Below are 13,776 nucleotides of genomic sequence, written 5' to 3' on the forward strand. Positions count from 1 at the left end.
CATTGCACTAATTTTATACATTAAGAAAATACAGACAGTATAAAAAATGTAATACAACTATTCCTATTATTTTATGTCACTGCATTTATGGCGATGGGTACGAATATGTATGTATGATGTGTACATACATGAGCAATTTACAAGTTCCAACTTGATGTGCTCTTTGTAATTTTATCCATGTATGGAGAAAATTTTAAATGAAAAACAAATGCAACCATCACATTAATTTCTTTTCTTTACATTTGTACTTATTGTAAATAAAACATTTATAAGTTTATAATAAATGATTTTTCTCATAAAATGATTTCATTATTGTCTCGCGACCCCCAGGTTGAGAAACGCTACTCTAGACTAATACTTGATTTGTTAACATATCATTCATTTACAATAGGTTGATCTTAATGAATCAATTATTCTGCCCTTAATTGAGGCTTGTTTTATTAACAAGTCTCAACTAAGTATTTTATTTTATACTTTAAAATATTTTATGATAAAATGTGTGCATGTGCACACTAGATAAAGTGTCTTTCATATTGTTTAATTTACTTATTTTTTTAATTTTAAGTATACTTAAACAGCCATATCATTGAAGACATTGACAGTAGACAAGAAAAATACTTGACAATAAGATAATGAGAAAAGAGTTAAATTACAATACTTGAAAACAGGTTATATAACAAGTACAATAAGTTTACAAGGAAATGATTTGCATATAACAATTCTTTAGATTGAAAGATATGACAATGAGGTTTACATTATTTCATTTGTAACAAATTATATTAACACAAAAATTAGCATTAGTATGTGAAGCAAAACACAATAAAGAATAAACACTTTTTTTTTTTTTTTTTTTTTTTAATATTATCCTTATAAATACAGAATTAATACAGAGAAATATTTGATTAAACCAGAAATATTAATTGTTGCTGTAGTTCAGGAAAGTGTAGCATGCAAGCCTCATAGAGGATATGTGCCTATTTTTATTCTTTTCCAAAGAAAACAGAGCAAATTTTGGCAAGGAACATTTAATATTTTAATCTTTTGAAGGAAACACTAATGTTTGAAAGACAAACATCCTAACTATGAAAGTACTCAGATGTTTCACTGAATTTTGTCTCTGTTAAAGCATTTTTAGTATTTGTAAAAATTAAACAAATATACCAATTCCATTGTTTTAAAGTAAAAACGTATATTTAAAAAAGTAAAAGTTAAAAAACTTGTAAAACTTCTCGAAGAAACCAACCATGAAAAATTATCTTAATCTTTTACCAATTTCCGGGAAGACTTAATTAGAAACTATAGACTAAAAGAAACCTGTTAAAAGAAACTTGTAGTCTATAGTTTTTAATTAAATCTTCCCGGAAATTGGTAAAAGATTGAGAAAGATAATTTTTCGTGATTGGTTTATTCAAGAAGTTTTAAAGTTTTTTAACTTTTCCTTTGTACATATATACAAACATTTTATTTTTAAAAAATGTTTAGTATTATTTTTTTATTAATGAAGATTCCTTTTTGTTTCAAATATTCTGTTCAAATTACTGTGTTCATATATGTAGAGAAACCTTATAACATGATAATTTTGGCAATTGTTAGCTTGTATTTGATTAAACATTATTAAAGAATTAGCTTTTAATTTTATATAATTTAATAAATCAACACTGCTTAATTATATGTTAATTCTATTATTTCATGCTTATGTTCTTAGGAAACATTTATATTCCAAGATGAGATAAATACCCTGATAAAACTAAAAATGTATACAAAGTTTGTCCAGAAAGCATTCAGCCATTTAATGTAAAAAAGTAACTTGTCTAGGACAATTGTGCCTTAATTCGCTTCAAAGTACTTGTCTGGAACTGCTCTCACTTATTCCAACATTCCTTACACTTCTCAAAACAATCTTGAAGGTCATCTTTTTTATTGTCATTGGCTGCCTCATCACATTCTTCTTAGTCACGTACACCTTTTGATGGCAATTTTACCTTTGGGAAAAGCTAAAATTATTGCAAGAGCCAAACCTAAACTGTATGGGGGCTGACAGATTTGAGCAATGTGATGTTTGCCTTAAAAAGCCTGTACCAGGGCTGAAGAATGGGCCAGGCACCACTTGCCCATAACTGTGGCTGTTTTCTTCTTACTATATCTCTTTGCTAGTGAAGGACTTTGATATAGTATTCTTTAATTGTTGTCTGGCCTGGAGGAACTTATTTGTGGTGGACACTGTTTTCTAGATAAAACCAAAAATGTCAATATTGCCTTGATGATGCTCTGATTTTGTCACATCTGCTTTGAACATGGAGACCCAGGCTTTTGTTTCAAAGCTATAGCCATAGACTTGTCACTTATCTCCAGTTATCTTGAGGAAATCTGGGTCATTGTTAGCAGTTTCAAGCAAGTCCTGTGCAATTCCTGCACAAAATTCCTTCTGATCTTTTGATGGAAACTGTGCAGCAAATTTTGTTGACACATCTTTTGTCAAAATCTCTGAAACTAAGTCCTTAGAATTCTCAGATCTTGTTCTAATACTTTCACACCATCAATAATTGATTTTTGTTAACTAGTTTGTACACATTCAATACTTTAAAGCAGGGATGGGCAACCTTTATCTACATAAGGGCCTCATTTCAAAACTTGAACTGACGCGGGCCGCATACAAGATAAAAGAGGGGAAAAAATGCCAGTAAATCACAATTCATATATAATTATAAATTAGAATAGGTATACTTAATTTAGCTTCTTACTGATGTAAATGTAATATGTCGGAAATATTTGGTTAAATATTAGTCACTGCTAGCTTTAAACTAGTTTCAATGTGAATCTGTTAGCCAGTTTCTTGTTTTAATTTATATTAAATTCATTGCAAGGAAAAACTATTCACATATGTAAGTTGTAGAAATTAGCATTTGAATTTTTGTTGCATACTTCCTTAAGCTGGGAAATTGTTATATTTAAACATATTTTATGCAATGTGGGCTGCAAAAAATATTAATGCAGGCCACAGGTTGCCCATTCCTGCTTTAGAGTGTTCTACTTGATAAAGGTCTTTCAGTTTCATGGATTGTCTCCAACAAATTTCTGACCCACTTTGATCTAGGCTTCACTTACTGAATCATTTCCAAAGGTCTTCTTTATCATTTGAATAGTTTTCATACATGAATTTCCAAGTTTTAGAAAACTTGATACAGATTGGCTGATCTAATCACTTTCATTATGAATGCATAGTATACAAGTTCATTCAGTATACAAGTTCATTCAGTGGCATCTACTGCCAGCAGTAGATGCCACTGAAAGACTCACAAAATAATGATTGTCTGTGCAGTACAGTATGGTCTCTTTTGTCAGACTGACAGCATATATCAAGGTCACAGGAATGGTTACATGTCATCTATGCACGAAGAACAGATTATTATATTACACATACACATATAATATGACTACATATACTGTCTATGCATAGTTTATTACTGATGTGTAGACACATGTATTCATATAATTGTTCACAAAATGTTAATATCTGTTCTTTCTCAGAATATCATTTATTTAAATATTTATATATTTATTTTTCAGCCTGATCAAGAGGAATTTTATGAAGTGATGCCTGCAGATCTGAACCAAGAGTAAGTGTTGTCATGTTAATGTGCATTCTAGATATTTTAAATGCATTCAGTATTTTAGTATTATACTAACAGCTAAATTTGCTTTTGTAGTGAACAAGAAACTCCGCTGTACACAAACAGAAAAGATCAAGACAAATTACGAAGGAACGAAGAAAAGAGGCGAAGAAGAGAGCAGAAAGAACAAGAGAAAAGGGAAAAAGAACTAGCCAAATTAAAAAAGAAATTCGGGGTATTTATTATTATTTTGTTTTGTAAATTATTAGATACAAAGATTATTCTGAACATTCCCATCATTTTTCAATATCTGACAATCCAATTTTAGATCAGATCTACCTAGAATGGATACAAGTAATATACACATGGTACATGGACAAAACGATGCAATGAATGTAAACCATCAGTGTTCAATGTATCTTAAACTACCCATGTAGGCTGTAGTGTGTGGTGCTTTGTATTCAAAATATCTTGAACTTGATAGTTTAGTATGTAGCAATGATTGAAAGTGTGGCTTTCAAATGTCTGTGGTAGCATCTGTGGAGTGCATTTTACATTCAGAGATCCTGAGAGAGTCTTAGATTTATAACATTATTTTGTATTTATTGTAATATGTCCTGATATGCTAAACTATATATGCATAGTTTATATATATGCACAAAAGTACGAAATATGTACATATGTATGCATACATACAAAGATTCTGAACTATTGATCAACTTTTTATTGTTGTCCAAGTTTCAGAATATTGCACATTGTCGTTGCTAAGGTGAAAATAAGAAAAACTCAGTGATTACCATAATTATTTCTCACGAATCTACTAATCCTTACAGGAGGTGCCATATGATGTCATTGTCAATAATGATAGCAGTAGTTTATTTAATAGTTTATACAAATAGTTTGATTGTGCATATAAATCCAACACTTACTCATAAGTAGATAGTAGACACCCAGAAAGGCTCATACTAATAATATTGCATTCAGCACAGATTCTGCTCTCTCCCCTGTCCAGAATACTTAGTGTATATATGGAAAGGGGCCTAAATTCCAAGATTTGGAAGATTTCTCAATTAAATACCTCAATCCTCTATTCTGGTAGCTTCTCGACATTTTTAATTTTCATTGCCATTTATATTTTAAAATTATATTATGAAATCTAAAATTTATGCGTTTTTATGACTACTTACTTCAGCTAACGGGAGAAGAAATTCCGATCGATTCGGGCCTGGTGAAAGCAGATAGCCATGGAGGACTATTTCAACTTTCGGTGAGAAAGGGCGAAATCGTGCTGATTTTGAGGATGGAAAACAATCCTTCAGGAAAGTGGCTGGTCAAAAATGAAAGGGGGAAAAGTAAGCATAAATCTAATTAAATACCTCATGCAAAATAATAATTTTTGTAGCAATTAATTCATACCGTTTTCTCTCATTTCAGTTGGTTACGTGGAACTTACCAATATTGAGGTAGATGCTGATTCAATCAGATCTGTAAGCCAATATGCTTTGCTTCCAGCTAACTTCTTTATATTTTCATGTGTGCAACTAACAATTTATGATATAATTTAAATTATATATAATATTAAAAAAGTATTTATGTACAGTAGAATCTCTATTATTCCATTTTAAATATGATTCTGTATTTTAATGTATGCAGTATTATGGTAAGTAATGTTTGTGCATTTGTTACGGTTTTCTCAAATGTAGTTTTCAATGATATTTTTGAAAAAATTTGTTTTTATCTCAACTAAGAGTTTCACTTGCATGTTTCAACTGCAGTTCATGTTATCAATGTATTTTTATCATTGTAGGAACAATTTTTATCAGTTTCTGATAGTGCCAGTGGGTGTGAAATTTAGTAGTGTGACAAATTCACAAAAATGTATTGTTGCTGCCGCTTTGAGAATTTACTGTTAGTGATTGCATAAAATTGTGCTTTTGAGCGAAAATTTCTGCCTTACAGATTTCGTAAGATTGAGCAGTGATCTCCTGTTGCATGGCAAGTGCTTGTAATGAGTTTAGAAGTTTTTACTGCTTGATGGTTGTTGCATCTTTTGTTATGTAGTTGAAGTATGCAAATGAAATATTACTATAAATTTAGTACCTTATGTGTAATGTGAAATTTAATATGTTATGGTGATTTAATTGTCTAACTTTAGTCCAAATTAAGTAGCAATTATATGTTTAATGAGAAACTGGAGCATATTTTTGATGTAATTAAACATTCTCAATTATTTTCATTGTAGAAACTTTTCTTCACTTCAAAGACAATGCAATTACAAAATCATTTATATAACAATAGTAGTAGATGGCAGAAATTGCAACACCATTTTTATAAGACCCACAGACTATCACAAAAAGTAGTGGTGTAACTTCCATTGTTTGATAAGTAGTTTGTTGCATTGCCTGTTGAAGTGTGGAATGAGTGTTTTTACACTCCATTAAAGCAATCATCATCATCATTATACTGTATTATGTTTTGTATTGCCAAATGTTGTAAGAATAGAGAGTTAACTACATTATAAAAGGCCCATAAAAAACAATGGATATTAAATGTTTGAGCAAAATAGTGAGTTTAGATATTCCCTTTTTGGAATTTCAGTTAAGTTCATTTCCCTTTTGGGATTTTTTTTCTAGCAATATCAGTTTTCATTCTGTATCGAAGATCAAGAGAAGACTGTGTCGGGTTTGAGTAGTCTTCTACTCGAACTCAACACTATTTTATCTCAATTGCCTTTCTCAATACAGACTGACTGTGTAAAATCCATGTGTTAACCACACAAAGTGCAAGAAATGTTACAAGGTGGATGATATAACATTGTTTTAAGTATGAAAGACAGAGATTAATGTGAGCAAAGTACTGAATAATGGAGATTCTTCTGTACAATTGTTTTAAATTTATTTACCATGTTTTCTTTGAAGTTTTGTATACTTTGACAAAGACTTTGGAAGAATTTTGCAGTGGGTAGATGTGTTATTTAAGTGCATTTGTGTTAAAGCAAAACTTCTGAGAATACATGCTAAATACTTGTTAATTATTAACATAAATTAGCATTTAAGTAACGTAGTTAATAGTGTCCAAACAAATGTAGAAAAATGGAAACCTAATTATAAGTTTGAATTTTTTGGTAAAATACCATTAAATTTTTTATAAAACAACAATTATTCTAAATGCTTGGACATTTTTAGCTATTATTTTATTATTTTCTACATATGTGTGTTTTCAGTGTTTGGGTATTAACCATAACACTGGTGTTGGTATCTTACTAACCTCTACCTTCCCTGATTGTCATTGCCCCAGGCTCGTCCTCCGTCACCTCCCGTCCCGGCTCTGCTAGTGGCAACGGAAAAGGCCCAGACGTGGCTGGCCAAGTTTACCGCCTGCGTAAGGCAAGTCACAGGCCGTTGCTGAATTTGTTGTCTGATTTTTTTATTTAAAAAAATCTCAGAATTCCGTCATCCTCCCCTTGCCTGCCTTTTAGAGTTTGGCGGCAGTTCTTTCCATTAATTAGCATGTTCTGCATATGCATGAAAGCGTAACTTGGTACAAAAAAAATATGCAAACATATTACGTATGTAAATATATTTGTGAATTTAATTTTCTGTATTAATTTTTCATAAAAAGTGCAGCATTTTAAGTACAGTTTTATAAGTAAATCATTTCTCGTAATTTGTAGAATGGGAATTGGGTATAATTATTTTGCAAATTGAATATGCCCGGCATAAAATTTGTTTACAGTTTTGGCCTACTTATACAGTAAGACTCCGCTTAACGTGGAGGATGCATTCCTAGATGACAAAGTTCTAAATGAAACAGCGTTAAACGAGGTTAGTTTAACACAGAGTAAATAGGGAAGGGGAACACGCAACCAAAAGTAAATAGATTTTACCTTAATTTTAGATTATTTTTATATTCTCTGCACTCAAAGCTAGAACTACTTAAAATCAGTAACAAAGTTTGAAAGGTTTTTTGTGTTACTTATTTTTATATTAATTTGCATCATACTATATGTTAAATAACACACAAACATATGCACACAGAAATGTAAAGTTTATTTTTGTGATAAAGGTCGTGGATTTTCTGAAATTCTTGTTTTTTGTGATAAAGTCATATAGTTTCGTTTGTCAATTTTTTTTTCCTTAAGCAAATGTCAGTAGCAGAAGATCACATCCAAAACGCCTCATTTTGCTTTTGCACTCCTTTCAAAATCTGAATCATTTGCTACAATTTGATCAATGATTTCGGTTATCGTTACCAAATTTTTACTAAGGAAATCTGTAGAGAAATTCTTTGGGTTCTTCATTTTCAGAATTGGTGTTTTCCAGTTCTGCATGAATTCCTTGTTCTACCAGTTCTTGAAGGTTGTCATTGGTAAGGCTCTCACCAGAAACCTGCAGTAACTCCTCAATATCCTGCTCGTCTATATCTCCTATACCGATTGCTATATCGATTAGGTAGTCCTGCTATATCGATTTGGTAGCGATAGGCTCTTCTCATTGAGAATTCTTGGATACCTTCAGCCATAACTTCTTCCACACTCCATTCGTGCATTTATCAGTTAATTCTTGCCAAGTGAAGTTGGTATTTTCTATGGCATCCATGATGTTATAATTTTTCCAAAATTGCACTAAACAAACACAGATTTAAGGAAAGTACAGCACTATGACAAATTGTCAGCTTTTGCTGATTGGTTTGTGTTCATAAATAATCATATTATATACGAATCAATGAAATGCTGCGATAATTTAAATCAGTGTAAATTTTTAGCTTTTTTAAGGTTTCAAGCAGACTGCATTATATCGAATCAGCGTTAATCGAGGCAGAGTTAAGCAGGGTCTTACTGTACTTACTGTGTTGATTTGCACACCATTTCTTTGTATACCAAATGAAATATCTGTAGAGTTCCCTATAAATATTCTAAATCTGTTGCAGATTGTAACTTGAATATTCTGATTAACATATATAATTTATATGGGGTGCTTGGGTGAGAATGAACTGTCCACTGGATCATTATAACACATCATTGTTACCAATGTAAGACATCTGTCATTATGAAGCTACCTTAACAAATAATACAGGTCAGAAACATCAAGGTAAATTGTCTGTTTTGTATATGGCAAATATGCTTTTTCAGGCATGTGGAAAATGAAATATCTGGTCTTTCATGGTCTTCCCCATCCTTCACGTAGTCTAGACTTTACCTGCAATACGGCTAAGATTTTGGCAGTTTATAAACAGGCATATTCTACTTTCATTTGAACTTACAACACAATTATGATTAAACAAATGATAAAACTTTATATGGATTGATTAACATTGCTTTAATATGCAATATTTAATTGCAAAAATCAGAATTTTATGAACAAAGTAAATAGAATCTACATGTTTATGTATACAGATCCTAGTCATTCAAATAACTTTTGAATGAAGCTATCTAGAGCTATGGAAGTGAGGTATTGGTATGGTAGTGATCATTCATTGTTAGATGTGACCAATGGCAGTACCTCTAACAAAATTTGAAAGTTAACATTCCCATCTTGGAAACTAGGAGTGACATAGAAGAGAAACAAATCACAATATTGCAGATCATCATCAAAGTAGTAGGAAATGACATTTCACAAAAACAGATGATGCAAACAGAAGGCAGGAAATCGTGCACAATGACTTCATTTTCATACAAGCAGTACATGCTCTGATATGCAACAGATGGCTGTGATATTAAATGCTCCTGCAGATAAAAACTTAGGTCAACAATGTGCAAATGATTTAAATGGAAGATCCAATTATCAACAAAAGATTGTGGCAAGCTACACAGATGAAGACTATTGCTGTATGACAAATGCAGACAGAATTATAAGGAATCTGCATGGCAATATGCATTAAAATTTCTGATTGCCCCTACGTCCAACTACATGGACCAGTTGTTTAAGCGTTTCACAGCTAAGGGAGGCTTGCAGCTCATCCTTGAAGGAGGCCAACCCCACAGCATATGTATGCATGTGCAGCCTACTATTTGTGCCATTTTTATTTACTTTTATTCCCATATCTATCATAATTTCTGAGATAGAAATGCTAATTCTTTTGGCAAATAGTGTGCATCACTTTATGACAATAATACCTCATTTTCACTGCTCTAGGTAAAACGTTACAATTGCCAGAATAAAATGGCAGACAATATCATGTTAAAATGTTTCTAAATTATCTTCTTGACATTATCAAAATTACAAGCAAAGTGTAGGAATGCAAAGATTTTGCGTAATTTTATCGCTTGCTTTGTCATCTGTTGCAGCTGTTTTGCTAGAAAATTAACATCATTGCCACATGCTTTGAATTTACCTTTGCCAAGAACATTGGCATGAATGTCAAACACTAATGTTACACACCACATGATTAATTTACTAATTTGCATGTTGGGATTAACTGAGATTTAAATGAAATGTAAATCTTAATTGTACATTGCCAATGGTAATTTACTTTATTCTTCTCTTTGCTATCTTACTATTTGTGCTCGTTTGCTTTGCATGATGCTTGCACCGTTATTGTAAACCACAGTTGTGTTTTATATTAAAGTTTAATCTTCTTTCAACAGCAGTTATCGTTCGTAGAACTTAATTTTTTTTGTTTCCATAGGTGATGTCTGTCCAAAGATCATCCTTGCAGAGTAACAGGTGAGTGTGTCACATAGTAATGTCATTTCTTTTAAGTTTATGGTGAGAATAAAGCACTCGATATAGCTTTTAAAATTAAACTCAATTACTTTTTTAGCGAAGAGCTTTATTGTGATACCGGAATGGACGAAGGTAAGTTCAAACTTCCACCACTTAATTACTTTTGTCTCAAACAATAAGACCATGCATTTTAAACATTTTAGCCATATACGAAGAAACTTTCTAACTTCATGAAAACTTCGAGTTCCTTTCTATAAAGTGCCTTATTGTCAGATGCCCTTTATGCATTGTCCCAGCTCTCTCTGTGTATATACCGAATTCTGAATGAATTATTATTTTATCTTTATATAATTATTACCAGAAGATTATATTATATATATACCTGTAAGCATAATAACCTTTTTATATTTCTACATAAATAGTTCTGTTGGTTACACCAATATTTTGTGTATTAAAACCAAATTTTATAATATAAATATATGTACATGTTGTACAGTTTACATTGTTGTAAATATCTTTTTAAAAGGAAAAAAAAAATCAATTGTTTATCTCTAGTCTCTTTATAAAATTAACTTGTTATAATTAAATGGATTTGTAAATATATAAAGTTGTATACAAGTATCTATTAAAAAATATATTTTAAAGTATGAATATTGTACTCTTTTTGTGAAATTTTCAAAAATTAATACTTAACTTACCGATAGAATATCTGCTTTTTAACAGTTGGCCAAGACAATGATGGCAATGGTTTACTATCCTAAAGGACTGTGGTAAGATGATACTGTTCAGGTTGACATTGGTTAGATCTTCAACATTTTCAGAATGGTCTGATCAAAACTGTGGATTGTAAATGGTTTCTATTCAATCCCAGCACAATACGAGACACAAAACAACCAATTCGTCCAGTACCCTGCCTGGCTGAAGATTTGCAGGGCAGTGGCATTTTCAGCCAGTCTGGTAGCCCACTATCGAATACAGAATTCTGAGAGGACTGTCACCTCGTCTTCGATGAAAGTCCAGAGACTGCTGGCATTTGTGAAAATTCTGCCCAGATTTGATCCCAGATCTCCAGGAGTGGCAACCAAAGGTAAGCCACTGGGTATGTCAGACTTTGCATCACCACAAACTACTTCATTACAGAATGTTTGAATTATGGCAAACATTAAAAAAGCACCATCATAGGCCCACATGGCCAAAAAGGTTTAAAAAATAGTACACCCAAAACATCATGGAAACAATTAGAATATTTATGATGCCAATATAAGAGAAGAGGCAAGGCACCTTTTTTTTTTAAACTGGAAGGCCATGTTCTGTTTTAGAGGGTCTCATAAGGCCACATTGTATTGCAAGTTGCATAAATCTATCCAAAAATTATATGTATATTTTATTTGGACAGTCTTTAAAAAATCTCTTGTTCTTATGCTCGTCAGATAAATTTTCGGGCATTTATTTTTTTAAATGCAAAATAGATTTTTTTATTACAAAAAATAAATTATTTCTACATTACACTATCATTAGAAACCATTAAAACTGCAAGCATGATGAATGTCTGATTCCTCATCTCTGTTCTAGTGTGTTTGAAAAGCAATGACTAAACAATAGTCAGAATATAAACAAAATTTGATTTATTAACATGTTTTCCAAGTTAAATTCAGTGTTTAGCACTTAATTCACATAAATGATCTTTGTTTTTACGAAGTATCTTATAAGTAAAATTGTATGTGTGAGAAAGCAATAGATGCATAATTCTATTTACAATTGTTCATACAGATAAGTAATGGTACTTTTTCACATTGGTAGTACCATTGTCTTACATTAAAACACAATTGTGTATTCATATAAGTAACAATATCTGAAGGACTCAAATTATTACAGCTGTAATTATTAACTGTCTTCTGTTTATCTAGCTCAAATTGGGATCAACTTTAGGGGTTCTCTGGCAGTGTATGGTTGAACTTTAACCCCTCCACCAACAAATGTCATATTTGGAATAATAATAGTTTGTATTTTGAAGATGGTGTAGAATTGGAATTTCTATACTGTACTATCATCTTTCCATGACCTTGAAATAAATAAATTTTTTTGATCGACTAAACTGTAGTTCAGAACTGCGTACTATGGACAAAACAGTACGTCACACTCATTCTAGTGCATTTTTATGAATGATTTCTTACAGGGTTCACAAGATTTCACAGTTGAGGATTATTTATGACAGAGTGACAGGTGTTATCACAATGCCGTATTTCATGTTGTTATAATTGTCCTTGTATCTTAGCATATCAGATAGGAAATATTTATAAACCACAAAATATTACCTTGTCTCCATTCATTCCATGCCAATATTTATTATGTTCACATTAATGTGTAGATGTAATTTTCATATCAGAATGATGTAAATGAGTGATAATAGTATGTAGAGTGAACATTTAAAAATTAATTAAACTTGCTGTATACGTTGAGGGAACATTTACAAACCACATAAGCCCAATATTTTGACATCCCGGTGTCTTTGTGGGTCCTATCCCTAAAACCATGTAGCCTGAGGAAGCCAAACATTATTTTAAACACCAGGTACGAGAATAACAAAAGCTTTTCTGTAACTCCTCCTGAACAAACTTAAAAACACACAACAAAACAAAGACAATCATTACTTATAACTGATCTGACAGGTATTTTTCTCCTAAATGGTTTTCCTATAAATGCTATATAACTTAGGCTAATTTTCATTGTTAAGTCTGGGTTTGAATTTGATTCAGGAATACATAATTTTCCTTGTGTAGGAGTGATTGTGGTGTTTTCCTAATCCTTTTACTTGTGCCGGCCAACCTAGTGATGCAGTCCACAACTAGTGATGCAGTGGCACAACTACGTACATATGGGTTCCTGTGCAACATTTTCAAAACAGTCTTGTGGGATTTCCAGAATTTTTTTGTGACAGTCTATATACATATAATTATAAAGTGATCAGCATGTTACTATATTTCTGCACTTACTAGAAGAGTTCTTTAGAAATCACTCTAAAAGATGCTAAGAATTCCCCAAGATTACCTTAAACCAGTGTTTATCAACTGGTGGGATGCAGTAGTGAAGCATTAAAAATGAAACATTTATAATATTCACTTGTAGATAGTGACATTGCAAAAGTACAAATCCAGAGAATAGAAGATATGGGTAAGATCAGTGAGAGAACTTGAAGGTCAGTAGCGTAGCAAGGGGGTGTATCATGCCCTGAGCGTCGCACGCAAATGGTCTCCAAGACAAACAATATTTTCCGGAAAATTTCAATTATTATTTTGATCGATTTCTGGGTAATATATTTTAAATTAATAATCATTGTAACATAATTAATTATTTCGTTTCTTGATTTGTCTGATAAAATATGTTATAAATAATATTTGCAGTAAATCAATCAAATGTCTCCGTATACAAAACGTTCTTTCTTTCTGAACACTATTTTTCTAAATAGTGATATATTTTTATTTTTTTAAAACGAAATGCAC

At 31.6% G+C, this 13,776-nt stretch overlaps 1 protein-coding gene across 5 annotated transcripts in view; it reads left to right on the top strand.

Moving 5' to 3' along the window:
• LOC136969011 (FYN-binding protein 1-like) overlaps positions 1-10,927 on the top strand; it is a 35,951-nt gene extending 25,024 nt beyond the window's left edge. For 2 of the 5 annotated variants that reach the window (XM_067263082.1, XM_067263084.1), the window contains exons 6-10: positions 3,568-3,617; positions 3,708-3,846; positions 4,804-4,963; positions 5,046-5,098; positions 6,909-7,026. In XM_067263082.1, the coding sequence (XP_067119183.1) occupies positions 3,568-3,617; positions 3,708-3,846; positions 4,804-4,963; positions 5,046-5,098; positions 6,909-7,019 (513 nt within the window). In that variant the 3' untranslated portion in view covers positions 7,020-7,026. Of the gene's footprint in view, positions 1-3,567; positions 3,618-3,707; positions 3,847-4,803; positions 4,964-5,045; positions 5,099-6,908; positions 7,027-10,238; positions 10,277-10,373; positions 10,409-10,479 lie in introns of those variants that run through there. The other 3 variants (XR_010879745.1, XM_067263083.1, XM_067263085.1) reach the window with 3 other exon arrangements.
• The last annotated feature ends 2,849 nt before the right edge of the window (positions 10,928-13,776 follow it).

Source organism: Centruroides vittatus, unplaced genomic scaffold, assembly GCF_030686945.1.
Source record: "Centruroides vittatus isolate TY-2023 unplaced genomic scaffold, ASM3068694v2 contig_1683, whole genome shotgun sequence".
In the NCBI taxonomy this organism is placed as follows: Eukaryota; Metazoa; Arthropoda; class Arachnida; order Scorpiones; family Buthidae; genus Centruroides; species Centruroides vittatus.